The 15,899-nt window shown below is 47.6% G+C and overlaps 1 protein-coding gene across 1 annotated transcript in view; it reads right to left on the bottom strand.

The window, feature by feature from the left end:
• Positions 1 to 15,899, bottom strand: part of FSIP1 (fibrous sheath interacting protein 1) — an 898,930-nt gene that overhangs the window by 876,871 nt on the left and 6,160 nt on the right. Inside the window, exon 2 of the mRNA XM_086936904.1 lies at positions 8,032 to 8,206. Within this exon, the coding sequence (XP_086793030.1) occupies positions 8,032 to 8,196 (165 nt within the window). The 5' untranslated portion in view covers positions 8,197 to 8,206. The remainder of the gene's footprint in view (positions 1 to 8,031; positions 8,207 to 15,899) is intronic.

Here is a 15,899-nt window from a genome sequence, read left to right as displayed (position 1 = left end):
TCACCAACTCCCCCATCTGCAGGTTGTGCTGCAGGAGCTGGCGTTGGCAGGCCATGGTGGATCTGGCCTGTTGGCGCTGGATTTTGACCATCTGGCCCTCCAGGCCCAGGAACACACTGCCCTCCCGTGCTGGTGCAGCAGTGGTGGTGGTGGTGGTGGTGGCACGGCGTCTGGCACTGCTGCCTCCGGCCTGCTGAGTGGGCAGGGGTGCCACTGGTGGGGGTGTGGTGCTGGCCGGTCCCGGAGCCCCTGCTCCCAGGACAGGTAGGACGGGTGGCAAGGCCACGGTTGTGGCAGGTGCTGTTGTCGGCGGAATGGTCTGCCTTGTAGGGGAGTTTTCAGGTGAAAATTGCAAGGGGGGTGTGCTGGCCAGTACTGGGGAGTGCACTGCTTGGTAATCAATCACCAGGACTCCCTCCATTCCAAGCCCTGGGGTGTCTCCTTCCTCATCCTCATCCTCCTCCTCCTGGCCAGGCTGGCTGGTGCTCGGCCCTGCCACTGCAGTATTTGATGTTGAAGCTCCCTCTGCTGCCACAGTGGTGCCGCCTGATGGTGCCCCTAGGTACAAAGAAGCATTTGTAAACTGAGTGCCGATGTATTACAGTCAGTACAATTATGGCATTCCACATGTCCTTGCATCTCCTTACACCGTGTCACACTGTTTCCTGTCTTGTGATTCTGCACTGACATATTTGGCTAACTTCTGCTGACTACATGTACCATGATGCTTGTCTCTTGTATGTTGGTGACAGTACAGTGCTGGTGTTTGCCTATGCATTGTGTCTAATGGGGAGGTGTCTGGTAGGGTGTGTCATGATGCGCATGCTTCTTACCTGTAGCTGTGGCCATCGCAGTGCTGTCCAGGGTCCCGATCCCTACGATGCTCTCCCTCTCGATGGTGCTGGAGACAATTTCCTCCAGCTCGGTGAGGGGTGGCGCCGGGTTCTTGCCTCCTCCGGTGTGTCCAGCCTGCCTTTGGAGGTCGGCCAGCTTCCTCTTCGTGAGGCTGCGGAGGTCGTAAAACCTTTTCTTAAGTTCCTCAATGGACCTGGGGGTGACTCCAGCAGCATTGACCTTCTGGGCGATGTCGGCCCACAATCTCCTCTTGGTGCTGTCTGGCACGTTGAGGGACAGCTTGCCAAAGAGCTGGCGGTGCACCCTCACCACCTCCTCAACCAGCACCTGAAGTTCTGTGGTGGTGAATTTGGGCTTCCTCTTTTGGGAGGACTTCTGGCTTCCTGCCTGATCTGCCATTTTCTCCTGCTCCAGCTCAGTCTGCAACCTCCTTCTCCCACTGCTGCTAACTGTGTGTTGGGCTCAGGCAGGCTTTCCAGAAACTTCTAGAAACTTCTTAATTGGCTGCACCTGCCAGGGTTGCCACTCCCTGTTTGGGTGGGGGAGGGGGAGCCACCTCATTGGCTGAATCGCCTATTGCCGAGTCGGCTTTTACCGAATCGGTAAAATCCGAATCGGTAAAATCCGATTCGGTATTATCCGATTCGGTAAAAGCCGAATCGGTTCATGCAATGCATTCCTATGGGCTTTTTCGCCATGGGTCTATGATTGCCGATTCGGTTTTTACCGAATCGGCTTTTACCGAATCGGTATTCGCCGAATCGGAAATATCCGATTCGGTGGTAGCCGATTCGGTGTTTTCCGATTCGTTGTTGGCCGATTCGGTAATTTCCGATTCGGACCGAGCTGAATCGGAACGTACCGAATCTCATTACCGATGCCGACCGAATCGGTTTTCATTCGGTATTTTTTTCCTACATCTCGTTTTCCGATTTCAGAATACCGATTCGGCCCGCCTCGGTATTTTGAAATCGGAAAATCCCGTTTACCTACATCGGGCCCATAGTTCCTGTGTATTTTTTTTTTTTTAAATGAAAGTGTAAACGAATGACCTCGAAGTGTACACTTCGTAGTGTGATAGTTTTGGGATGCTGTTGCAGCAGCGCTGACTATCAGCCTCTTGGCACTGCATGTAGCTCTCAATTTGTGCTGTTTGTGCTCAGGCATCTCGGTCAGAATGCAGCTTCCGCCCTGCGCCTCCTCGCAATTCACAGGGTTTCAATATCATCCCCATTGGCAGGGGGATTAACGCTCCCTGAGAATTTGATGACAGAATCCGGCCCACCGCAGGGGCTCGGACCCTCAATCACTTGATTCGGTGTCTGGGGCCCGCGTGGCTCGACCAGGCGAGGTATCGACAGCGTTAAAAGTCCGCAGTGGACTAACGCATCCACTGATCTTAACAAGACCTGCGGATACCCCAAGAGGGGGCAGGGGGTCACAAGGGCAGGGGTGAGGCTTTAGGACACCAGAGGACCGGGAGCCTTAGTTGTGTGGTGTGTGAAGTGTTGGTGTGTGATGAGCTGTTAGGTACACCCGTGACCCGAGCAGGAGCACAACACACTGCTGTGCGCGGGGATCCCCACTGGGTGTAGGGAGTAGTCACGAGGGCAGGGGTGAGGCATTAGCACAGAAGAGGGAGCCTCTGTTGTGTGATATGTGAAGTGTTGGTGTTGGTAGGTACTGAGTGATTGCTGCGTGACCTGAGCAGCATCACAAACACACTGCTGTGTGCGTGGATTTGTGCCTGGTGTAGTAGGGAGGTTGGGGGCGGCGGGCAGGGGTGTGGGTCGGGAGCCTCAGTCGTGTGTGAGGGGAGGCGATACGCGCTGGGTGTAGTTGGGGGGGAGGGTTACAAGGCCAGGGGTGAGGAGTTAAGACATCAGAGGGCCGGGAGCCACTGTTGTGTAGTGGTGTGTAGTGTGTGAAGTGTTGGTGTGTAATGTTTTGGTAGGTACAGCGCGTGACTCGTGCAGGAGCACAACACACTGCTGTGCGCGGGGATCCGCGCTAGGTGTAGTACTCGTGGTCCCGTGCCTTCCATCCCTTGCACGCACCCCGATGGAGGACCCCATTCTTGTGACTGTACAAACCGCGGCTGATTGCAAAATTTATCACACGCTAATCCTCCCCCTGAGCCTTAAAAACTCGGAAGGCACTTTACTGCACGTCTGCAGAGTACAAACACAGGCTCTACACAGACGCTCCTGGTCTGTGCGACGCCCGCCACCACCTGTAACCCTGTGGTCCATTACCTCACAGGTGGTACAGATCACCGCACACATCTTTAAGGGGTCCTGCTCCTTTGTCTAGCGCCTCTCTCACTCTTCCTAGGCAGACGGATGTGTGCACTAACACACCGTCGTGCACACGTCCCGCAGCATCAGTGCAGACTCCTGTTCTGCGCCAGGGTCGCCTGCCCATGCAAGCTTGTACTAGCTGGTTCCCTGAGCAGCGTCTAGCCGAAGCTCCCACCGGAACCATGCCTCCAGTCCCCCCGCTCTCTGCACACGGTGTGCATGCCGCCCAAAGAGCTGTGAGGGCCTGTGCCAGAGTGCCCGGGGACAGGCCTCCGTCTGTGACAGGGTAACCCGATCTGACACAGGAGGCGCCGCAAGTATAACAAGCTGTGGCAAACACATAAGGGTGCTTTTCATCAGGAGTGGTAAGCCATACTGTTACCAAGGAGAGCGTGACTGAAATAGACATGTGGGACTGAAAGCATCAGGAAAGAAGTTGGGAGCTTGGTACCCGTGCTCGGTATCCAGCAGGATCGCCAGTTTACAGCACTTATGGAAATATGAAAACCATTGAGCCTGCCGATCATTAGGCGACATTGACTGAGGCTTCGACACACCTGCATAGTTCAACAAGGACACTTAATAACAAGGACAGAGTCATGGAAACAACAAGCATTATCCCTTCCTCCAGCGCTTCCGCCACCTCCGTTGCTGCTGGTCGTGGTTCCTCCGCGGGCGCCGACGCTCGGCCCCAACTCCCCGCTGCCCTGCTCCTCTTCACACCAAGTTGACGAAAACGAAACTGAAGAAGCTGACGCGCGCAAGTTGACGAAAACGAAACTTAAGAAGCTGACGCGCGCGACCAAATCCTAAGGCGCGCGTCGTAATCCGACGCTACCATGCTATTTCAATGCTGCGCGTGGTGCGCGTGGCCAGCTCTTGTCTCCAATCCTTGTCGGCTCCAGCCGACGAATCGATCACTATAGTTCTCTGGCGAGAACGCGCTTCGCGCGCTTCTAGCCGAGACCTAAAAATGAATGCAAAAACAGCATTATTACCAAGCAGACCCAGATGTCTACGTATGTCTATGGTGAACCTCCATGTTGATGGATTTCTACTGGCAATGTGGCAACCTTGCCTACACCCAGCTCGTCCCCAGATGGCATGGTCTCTGCACCTTCGTGGCCATACACATCCCAACACTGGTCATCCCTAGACAAGATCTGCGAGTTGTCTCCACATCTGTTACAGAAAAAAACAAATTTGTTGCATCAGGCTCAAAGGAGAAGCACTGCTGATTATTTTGGCTGGGCTCAGTACTAGGACATTCTAGGGGAATTTAGACTGTTCACAGAGACTCAAGTAAATGTCGGAGGGACAATACCCTTCTTCATCAACCAAACAAAGGCAAACGCCCACTGGTTGAAAATAATCAGGTGGGAGTTGCTTAAGATGATTAATGATACTGAGGTCGGCCTAAAAGCTATCAAGGAAGAACTGAGAGCCATCCACCTTATGGTAATGCAACATCAGTACGTGTTAGACTTTATGATAGCGATGGAGGGTGGGGTTGTGTGCCAAGATTGGTGGTTCCTGTTGTACTTTTATTCTGAAAAGTGACATGGACAATGGGACATAAGCTTGTGCCATCAAAAGAACTGCATCATCAGGAAGCCGGCATGAGGGAGGTGTCCTGGAGCACGTCTGGTTGTATAGTATCTTTTTGGGGATCCTCCTATGGGTGTTCAAACTATTCAAATCACTGATGCCAGTTTTCAGTGGGCGTTTCCTTCAGTAAAAACGCAGTCCTCAAATTAGGTAGTATTCACATAGCTATGGGAAAAGAAAAAAACACACACACTTTTCGAGTAATATAACTATCATGACATACGAGGAGGATAGAGTAGTCGAAGAATCAACTAGAGGGGGGTGAGGGGTGAGTGTCGGAATAGGTAAATACTATGTCAATGAATACCATGATATGTGCAGGCCCAACAACGGCTGTTAGACCTAGCATCAATCGTGTGAGTCTCCCTTCCATTTTTGATGGATTGCCTCCTCTGTTTTGATATGTTTTTGCTGGATTTATGCTTTGGGCACTGTGCCACTGCTAATCAGTGCCACAGTGCAAGTGCCACCCATGTTAAATTGATATACTGATTGGATTCCATGATTGGGTTATTTGATTTATTTGTCAGCCCCTAGTACAGTGCACCATGTGTGCCCAGGGATTGTAAGTCGAATGCTGCTCGTGGGCTTGCAGCACTGGTTGTGCCACCCACAGAAGCAGCTTGTAAAGTTTGTCTCAGGCCTGCCATTGCAAGGCCTGTGTGCAGCCTAGCACTGCCATGTCGACTTGGCCAAGTGCACCCAATTGCCAGTCCCTAACCTTCCCTTTGCTTCATATTAGACACCCATATGGTAGGCCCAAGGGCAGGGTGCATTGTAAGTATAAGGTAGGACATGCTCTGATGTGTGTAGCATGTTCTAATAGTGAATTACAGCCATTTTTGTTTTTCACTATTGAAGGCTACCTGTTCTCATAGGCCAGAATGGGCAGTTAAGATTATTACATCCTTATAATCCTAACTGACTCAGGGAACATGGTAGAAATTTGAATTTAGTATGCCTGAACTCAGAATAATAAAATACATCTTTTAGTAAAGTTTATTTTAATATTTTGTGTTTGCAAATACCACTTTTAGAAAGAAGGTATTTGCTTGCCTAACCATTTGAGCCTGCCTCTGCTGGGTTGTGTTTTCCTTGTCTGGGTTTGTGTGTGACAGGGCTGGGGAATTCCGGGAGACAGGCTGGGACAGCCCAGTGGTGAATAGAGAGATTTTCATCCAGATGGGAGGGAGGAGTGCACCTGGGACCTGAATAGGGTTGGGCCTTCCCTCTACAATGCTGGCTCCACCTCCTGTGGCTTGTCTGATGTCTCTTCCCTGCACTGTGAAAGGAGAAGGGGAATCATGTGAACAGAGTGCTCCAGAGCTGTATCTTCCCTCCCCTGGGCAGGCTCCTAGAAAAAGCGTGTCGCAGCCGTAGCTGAAATCATTGCGACGTCGGAGAAGCGAGCCTTCGCCGCATCTCCCTGGAAGCGTGTGTTCATCGAAGCTGTCTGCTGTCGCATCACCGGGGAAGCATGACGCCATTGTGAGAGTCGCCATCGCATCACCGGAGAAGCGTGTCGCAGGGCCTGTCGCGGCTCAAAAGTACAGAGTTGTCACAAGGCTGCCAGGGCGTCATCGCATCGTCATCGCATCGCCGCATCAAGGGCGCCATCTTCTCGCATCGCAACTGGATCATCACCTCGCATCAAGGCACCATCTTGCGCACTGAAACGGGCCCGCAAGCCGAGAATCTACGCATCACCTCCGCACCGGTAAGGCTCACGACGAGTCCCCTACTCTGCGCAAGCATTGAGGAAGGACGCAACCGTTCCCCCGGGTCACGGAACCGACGCATCTCACCTTTTGCGAGCCTTTTGTTCCCTTTGCGTTACGCATCCAGGTACTTTGAGAACTTTGTCGCATTTACCAACAACTTGAACTAAGAGACTGTAATCATATTTTAAGCAACCTTAAGTGTAGTATTGTGGATTTTTGTCGTTTGTGGTCTTGTGTTAAGGTTATATAAAAAATACTTATTTTTATAAAACCTGTGTTGTGTCCATCTGTAGTGTTTTGACTGTATTACTGTGTATATTCACAAATGCTTCACACACTGCCTCTGAGATAAGCCTGTCTGCTCGTGCCAAGCTACCAAGGGGGTGAGCAGGGGTATTAAGGAGTGTAATCCCCTTATCCTGACTTAGAAGTAAGGGTCCCTATTTGGACAAAGGTGAATACCCTTGCCAACTAGAGTCCCCAGATCTAACAACGGCAAACCAATAAATGCCATGTCAACATAGGGCATAACCAGCACCTGCATGTCGATGCCCATAAATGCAATGTTAATGTATTCCATAATCTATGCCTGCACATCAGCGACGATGCGGGCAGTACCAATGTCAATGTAAGCCATAATCTCTGCACAAATGACAATTTTGTTACCAGTAAAAGCAATGTCGATGTGTGCCATGCTTTAGGAATGCATAACTATGCCAATATCTGCAAAGACAATATTGATATACGCTAAAACAACTGTACACACAATGTTGAGAATTTTGATAAAAATGATACCAATGACAGCCATATTATTTTCCAAAGTTTCAACTAACTTGTGTCATTGCTGTCGGACTTACCCATGATGACTTCCCCATCAACCAAAAGTCAGAGATATGTAGTCAGGCAGATCCTGCCACCCACACCCTCGCCAATAGAATAACAGGTCACAGGTGGGGTCTCTCTTAACCAACAGACAAATGCACGCCCAGGGAAAACCCGGATCGATCCCACAGATAGAGTCGCACCACAAGAAGGTCTGAGGCAACTGGCCACAATAGGACACGTTAGGACGAAGGCTTGCATTCCCCAGAAATACCAGAAAGCTGAATACCAAATGTAGATAAAAGCACTCAGCCAATCAGGACATGACATCCACATTTAGAGCTCACAGGCTCCTCAAGCCGGACATCTGGACACATACACACTGGCCCACACTAACTCTACCCGAGCTCAAGAGCCATCTGTGTCCTTATCTGATGCTCGAGTTCGCTAATTTATGATTGAGATGCTTTTTAGGAATGCAGAAATTACTTTATTATACCTCACAAGAGGTATATAATACCGGCAAAAGCTTTTTACACCGAGAGACTCTCTTCGGACTCATTCTGTCAAGACTCTCCCGCCCACTGAGTTTATTTAAGCCAACTTGCTCCGATTTTGCCAAAAGTCTCCTGTCTTTTCATATCTTTACGGTAAATTTATATCCAAGCAACAATTGTTTTTACATATATGAATCCTCCTTTCACAAAGAAGTTAAGATAGTCTACCTTTGAGAGTCCTGGCTCTGGGGGTAGCACCTCCAAAGACAGGGCAACCAAATTCAACTTTGGTTTCTCTGATGAAGATGCAGCGGAAGCTCGGCTTCCAGAACGGGACTTGGAGACCGAAGCAGGCCTTGAAATTTCATCCAGGCTCCCTTTCACAATATCCATCACTGGAAGTCTAAAAGGAAAAAAAGTGGGAATAACATTAAGCAGCTTGAGTGCAGACTCCTCAAGATGAACTAAATGGGTTTTATCAAACACGCATTCAAAACCAAACTAGTCGGAAGGACTAAAGTGATACTTTAAACTTGTAAAGAATAAAAGAAAGTATTATGAAGTATGTGTTTTTCCTATGCTCGTTCTTTACAATATCTGAGGTTGGAATGTGGACTATAAATTTGCCAAGAAGTCTGGTGTAGATTGCTCCTGTGCTGGTGAAGATGATCTAGGTTTTTGGTGTCCCTACTTTCTTACAATTAAACTGTGACGGGTGCAACATTTCCAGAACAGCTTCATCTGTATCTGGTTATTAAACAGTCTGAGAACAAGCAAAGGGACAGCTATGGAACCAAGCCTGGAGGAAACATGCAGATACGATGTTGAAGCATATTACCAGTGGCAGGGATGTTGAATTCATATAGGCCAATGCACAGGACAGATTGTTTGGGGTCAAGGGCAACACGTTTTAATGTGTATTTTGTCCTTGGGACAAGTAGGCCCAAACCCCTGCTGCACAAACCCTTTGGCTGCCAGTTTGCAGTTACACATTAAGGGCCAGGGAAGGGTACTGACTGCAGTTTAGTTAATATTTGTGTGCATGTGTTAATGCTGTTCAAACTGGTATTTATGGTTCACTAATTCAAAGCCTTTATTATTAGGGTGAGCGCTCAAAGTAAATCTAAGTTCTTACTGCACTACTGACAGTAGTTCCAGTATAAAAATGTGTACTCGCGGTTTCAAAGTTTAGCAATATGAGGCTATGCATAATGCTCTCAGATTAGATGCAAATATGTGCAGACGCTTGAAAGCAAGATTAATGATTCTTTGCTTTCGAATTGAATTTGAATTTAAAAATACTTTTAGAGCGCACGTATACCAGCGGTTTCTTGGCGCTATAGCTAACGGGATCTGAGGTTTAAAGGCAGGGAAGACAAAAGGAGCAATTATTCGAAAGACTTCTTGAAAAGGTGGGTTTTGAGATGTTTACGGAATTGTGGGTAGAGGGTAATGGTGCGGAGTTCAAGGGGAAGGGAGTTCCAGAGGGTAGGGGCAAGAGTGGCAAATTTAGAGCCTCCCCACTTCTTTCTCCGAAAGCGTGGGATGGTGAGGAGGGAAGACGAACGAAGATTCCTGATGGGAACGTATGAGACGATCTCGGAGGAGATAAACGCTGGTGCCAGGTCAAGTCGGGCCAGGAAAGTAATGGATGCGAGCTTGAATTGGATTCTGGCTCGCACGGGGAGCTAGTGAAGAGATTTCAGAAGTGGGGTAGAGTGGTGAAATTTTGGGAGATTGAAGGCCAGGCGGGCCGCCTGGTTTTGTATCTGTTGTAGGCGACGCAAACTGTATGCAGGAATACCGGCATACAGGGCGTTCCCATAGTCCAGGCGGGACACCACCATGGCCAGGATGATGAGTTTAAGGGCAGAGAAAGTGAAGAAACGGGACACCCTGCGTATAGTACGCAGTGACAGGAAAGAAGAAGATACCACAGAGCTAACCTGGGAGTGAAGGGTGAGTTGAGAATTAAGTTTTATGCCTAGTGTTTTGACTGAGGAGGAGGGGACAGGAGAAGGACCAAGAGAGGGGGGCCAAAAGAGAGGGGACCAGGGGCTGGATGAACCACCCGTCAACACCAGCTCTGTTTTATCGGGGTTGAGTTTGAGGTGGTTGTGGTTCATCCAGTCCCTGATATGGAGCATAACAGATTGAAAGTTTAGAACAGCAGAGGGGGAAGAAAGATTGAAGACAAGCTGGAGGTCATCCGCATAGTTGAATACGGCGACCTCCATCTGTTGAAGAGAGAAAATCAGGGGGGCAATATACAGATTAAACAGGAGGGGGGAAAGAGAAGAACCCTGGGGGACCCCGCACTGAACTTTCCGGACGTCCGCCGTAAAGTCACCCAGGCGAACGGCCTGGGTGCGGTCGCTCAGGAAGGAGGATAGCAAGACCAGAGCAGTCCCCCCGATCCCCGCCGCCCTGATACGGGAAAGTAAGATGGTGTGATCCACCGTATCAAAGGCGGCTGAGAGATCAAGGAGCACAAGTGCCTGGTGCTGATCGGTGTCCATGTCCTCCCTGAGGGTGTCTAGGACCGACATGACAACGGACTCCGTAGAGTGTGCGGGGCGAAAACCAGCTTGGCGGGGGGCAAGAGCTCCATGCTTCTCCACAAAGGAGCTCAGAGCGCGGGTGACGTGGCGCTCGAGCACCTTGGCCAGAAATGGCAGGAGGGAGATGGGACGGAAATTGGCAGGGACAGAAGGATCTGCCCCGGGTTTTTTCAAGATGGGCACAATTACCGCGGACTTCAGGGGGTTGGGAACTATGCTTTGAGCAAGAGAGCTGTTGAGGAGGTGAAGGAGAGGGTCTGGGCAAGAGACGAAGATATGGCGGAGAATGTGAGCGGGACAGGGGTCAAGCGGGGAGCCAGATTTGACCAAGAGCACCAAGGAGGTCAGACTTTCCCGAGTAATAGGGGGAAGGGTGGTGAGTGCACCCTTAGGGGGGGGACATTGGGGATCAACAAAAGAGGGGAAGGGATATTAGCCTTGATGGTGGCAATTTTGTGAATGAAATAATTGTTGAGAGAGAGGCAGAGTTCTTCGGACGGGGCCGGCTTGAGAGTAGTTCTGTCCGAGAACGCCAGGTTGTGGACGATGGTAAATATCTCCTTGGACTGGTTTTCCGCGGCTAGGAATTTGGAGGAGAAATATGATGTTTTGGCCTCCAAGATGTCTTTTTTATACTGGGTGAGGATGTTGGTGTATTCCAGTTTTAGAGTGGGGCAATAGTTTCTCCTCCATGCCCGCTCCGCGCGGCGAACTGTTAGTTTGGTGGCCTTAAGCTCTTTATTGAACCACCGATTGGCGTCCTTGTTGCGTTTAGAAGTGATGCGCTTGAGCGGGGCAACGGAGTCGCGGCCATAGGAGAGCCACTGATCTATGGCATCAACCTGGGAGGCGGTGGTAAGGCCCTGAAGAGAGGGAAGAGAAGAGGTAAGAAGGGAGGAGAGATTCTCAAGGTTGACACGGCCCCATGATCGGACCCAGGTGTTTTTGGGCCGGGGGGGCTTAGCTGGGGGGTGGATGGGAAGGAGAAATGAAATCAGGTGGTGGTCAGACCAAGAACAAGGAGAAATAGAAAGGGATTCCACAGGGCAGTTCAGGGACCAGATCTGGTCAAGCACATGACCTTTAGTGTGGGTGGGGGAGTGAACATGGGATATGAAGTTGAGGGAGTGAAGGGTTTCGGAGAATTCCTTCGAGGACGGACATTCGGCGGGGTCGGCGGGCCAGAAATTAAAGTCGCCAAGGAGCAGAATGGAGGAATTGTTGACTGTAATGGTGGCCAGGACCTAAAAGAAGTTGGGGAGAAACTGTAGGGGGGACTGTGGGGGACGGTAGGTGAGAAAGCAGGTCAGGGGGGGAGAGGTGGAGACTGTGCGAATCACCAGAAATTCGGTGGTCGCAATGTCAGGCAAGGATAAAATTTGAAAGGGAAGAGCGGTACGTGCGATGACCGCCACGCCCCCCCCGGCTCTGCCTGAAGGGCGGTCCGCCCTGAGGGCATAATAGGTGACCGGTAAGGTGGATAGAAGGGCAGGGAGGGCCTGTGGGCAATACACGAATATTTTTTATGAAATGTTCCAAAAAAATGAAAGTAGGAAAAAAACATTTTGCTAAATTACTGTGAAATTTCAGGTACCATTTCTTTGCAGTATCATTTAGTAAAATGTGTTGATGCATGCTAGTATTTCGCAAAAATATTCATATTGAAAAATCAGTGTTACCAATTTCAATAAGATTATGGGAAACATAAAAATAAACAAGCATTGGCAAAGTCATTAGGTCTGAAATGAGTGGTCAGCTTTTTAGTTTTGCCTATACATGACTTGTTTTGGCATGGTTTTTCTACAACCTTATCGATGTGAGAGCTGCCGGGCCCTCACCATTATAACAAACATTGGCAAATGCAAAGAAAATGTGGTCTCAAAAAAACACACACTGCCACATTAGTTACTACCACTGAACAAAACTACTTTTTGTGCCAATACGCTCCTTGTGAAAGAGCTTAATGCTGTCATTCACGGTGAAGCCAGCCGATACAGAGAGAGGAAGAGAGAATTTTAATAAACACAAAAGGTGTGGTTATCGTCAGACCAAATTAGGGGCCATATTATTAAAAAAAGTCTCAAAAGTGCACCCTTGGTATATGTCCTTGCATTAAGGGCAGCTATATGGCTTTCGTAAATTTACAAGAATTTACAGAAGTAGGGCAAGAAATTGTACTCCTAGAAAATATTTGTGAACTGCAGTTTATCATGAGCAAATATGCATGTGTAGATTTGCTTATGTGAAAACCTGAGTGTTTGCAAGTTCATTTTCCCTTCAACCACTTTTTCCCAACTCTGGAAGAAGTTTTACATCTGCCATTGTCATGAGAAATGTCCAACATTTCTCAGTTGAAAAAAGATTAGAGAAGAGTTGTTGAAAAGTCTTAAAACATGCAGGTTAGTAGGTTTGCACAGACTCAAAAGGGCATTCCAAACCTGGAACTATTGCTTACCACTACCTTCAGTCCCAGGATGTAGATTTGCAGAAACGTGGCAACATAAAGGGATTGCTAGTATTCAAACACTACTATGGTATGAGCCATGGCATAATCAGAGTGGCTATATAAGAGTTTGAATATAATGAGATTGCTGCCATAATTTGTCTCTGCACCACATGGCACCAAAGGGACAAGTGGATTTTGTTACAGGACAAGAAGATTTATGAAGCAACCTGCCCCATGGACAAGTAGATATTTTAATAAATTCCACACCCCTGTACCAGGGAAAAGATATTGTTGGGAGAAGTTTGATTGGAAACAAAACGGGTGTTCAGATTGTTATGGAGGCTGGTGAGGTCTACGCTGGGGTGGTTTTGTGCCACATGCACCCACATTTCCTGACTTATGATGACGAAAGCTTGCACTGCATGCAGTGAGGATTTGGAGGTGGAATGAATTGGCTCTCATGCATGTTGGGCACTGGCTCCATATTTGCCAGTGCATGCGACAGAAGGGAGAAATGGCTGAATTGATTAGCCATTATTCTTGAGGTGCATTCTGTGCCCTCGTGCTTTCCTATGGCATCTTGATACGATGCAGTGATGTGATCCTGTTGACAAATCAGTGAGGATGCCTGCTTTAGGAAACACAAAATAAACCCTCATCTTTTGTCTGTCTTGTAGAATATGTTATCACTTGCTCTTTTTATCCCCTTTTCTTCTTTTATTACAAAATTATTTTTTTTAAATACCAAATATGAAATATCAAACAATAGAATGACACCAGAGTCTACCTAGACATCCTTTCAATAAACATTTTTGGCTAATGAAAATTCTGTGTCATTTGGTGCTTTTACCGTTTACGGTTTTTTTTACACACTGTTTTTATAATCATGATTTCTCTTGTTGTTACACCTTGAATATTTCTCAAGGGATCACGTTGTTTCACAGTACATACTTTCACATTTTTCTGTTGATGCAGTGCTTCAGCTGCACCAAGATATTCTTAATAGCTCCCTCAGGATCAAACATCTTCACTTTTACTGTATAAGGGCAAGCTTTCAATAAACATAAGTATAACTGTACATTATTAGTTTATTTAACCCCTTAAGTGCTGCTGACGGCCAATGGACGTCAGCAGCGCTACCTCCCCAGTGCTGCGCACGACCATTGAACGTCCATTCAGCACTAGTTCTAATGGACAGCGCAGCACTGGGGAGAAATGTTTACACGCAGCTAAGGTGTTAAAAATTTACAGATTTTCTGCTACAAATGCATGCAATTTTTGACAATATATTTATCATTGTCTCCGCTTTCTTTCTTATCCAACATTACCACCTCCTTTCACTTTTCATCTTTTCTCTATTTAACTTGAAGAGAGTTGATCATGTAAATATTAATTTCAAAAAAGGAATTTTAAAAAGCAAAGGTTAAAACAGATACGCTACGTACTTGAAGGACATAAGAGAAGAGGTCAGTGTTGCAGACTATGTCCATGTTACATCCTGGTTCCTATCACAAATTTAGTCTACTGGCTTTAAACTCATCAAAGATCAGTGTCCAGAACTTAATTTCACTCATATACCTTTCTGGAAATAATACTGAACAATAATCAGCCTCTGCTGAAATAAATCTAATTATGTTTGCCTATTAGAATTTGCCCAAATGTCATGCAACAGTAGTTTCATCACCTCTAGGTTGTACCTCTTTTGTAAACATATATAAAATTCTGCTCAAACGCTCATCAATAAGGTTTTGATCCGTCATTTAAATTAGAGAAACCTGTAGGTATCACAATGTTCAGTTCTAAGAGAACCCAGTTAGTCATCTTAGAAATTCAAGCACATAAACGTAGCAGAGCAAAGGTATGGATTCTTTTCTGGGGGAATGGCAAGATGGGGCTGGAGGACATTGTTGTCGAAACAAATCCATTTTTACAGAACAGTGAAGTTCTATATATGGTCACAGGGGATGATAGTGAAGGTGGAGGGAACTATCCACTATGTTTCTCCAATGGTTGTCCCCCTAAAACCATAGCAACTCGGAGCTGTGAGGTTATACAGTGACATAAGACTCCTTTCGAGCCTATCAAGGGGAAGTGGCACATCGAAGGCGAGAAGAAGTTTTCAAAGCTCGAAGGTCATCTTCCAAAAGCCACCAACAGAATGAAGAAAGCGGATACCCCGTTGCCTTCTCCACTCATGCTAGGCCTAGAATGTACAAGCAACACAGTTTAACCTTTTTGTCAGTCATGAGGTGTTCCAGAAGACCAACGCAAAAAAAATCTGCTCCACAAATCAGGGTCCTTAATGTAAGAAGTAACATCCTCCGTTACATATGCGAGCATCACAATGAGCTGAGATCTGTCCTTAAAAGGTTGTTGAACCGTGGTTTGACAATGCTCAAAAAAGTGAGCTCTTCAGATGTCTTCGTAAGTGATGGGCTGTAGGTGACTAAATGAATGTGTAGGATATTTGCACAGTCAGTCTGATTCAGAATGCCACTAACCAGCCGTTTTGTATGGACAGCAATCCAGTTAGGGAGATTCTTCTACAACTTGGTCACTGTAACAGTACTGCAACAGGATCTCAACAAACACAACATTGCGTGGTCATGGACAAAGAATCTTGGAGGGAGCTTCTTAGCCACACAAGATGTGCCACCGCAAGATGTCATCTTTAAATATTTCAGCCGTGGCAAGGTCACAGAATTACAGGTGCAAATTAGCTTATGTGGGATGCAGCTCTCATGTTCGAAACCCAAAACATAATGTGTGGGTCTGATGTTATTTGCAGGATAAGCTTTGGCTGAAACGGAAGCTTGGAACTTACAAATTATGGAGGCAAATGCCATCAATAGAGTCATGAGTATTTTCATTTGTATCAGTATGGCCACAGATTAAATGCTGTAGCAGATCATAGGTCACTAGCACTACTATTTCAGGGGTTTCCCTCACCCTCCGCTTATCTTACCCCAAAAACAGTCAAATGAACATTAGAGCCACAGGAATATGGCCTTAGAGGCACAGAGCGAAGATACCTTTCTCGACATCCACAAACACCTATGAAGGCGTAAAAGCTCAAATCAGACACCATT

This window comes from Lissotriton vulgaris, chromosome 9, assembly GCF_964263255.1.
Source record: "Lissotriton vulgaris chromosome 9, aLisVul1.2, whole genome shotgun sequence".
Taxonomy (NCBI): Eukaryota; Metazoa; Chordata; class Amphibia; order Caudata; family Salamandridae; genus Lissotriton; species Lissotriton vulgaris.
Note: the sequence above shows the minus strand (reverse complement) of the source record. Positions and strands in the feature narration are given on the sequence as shown.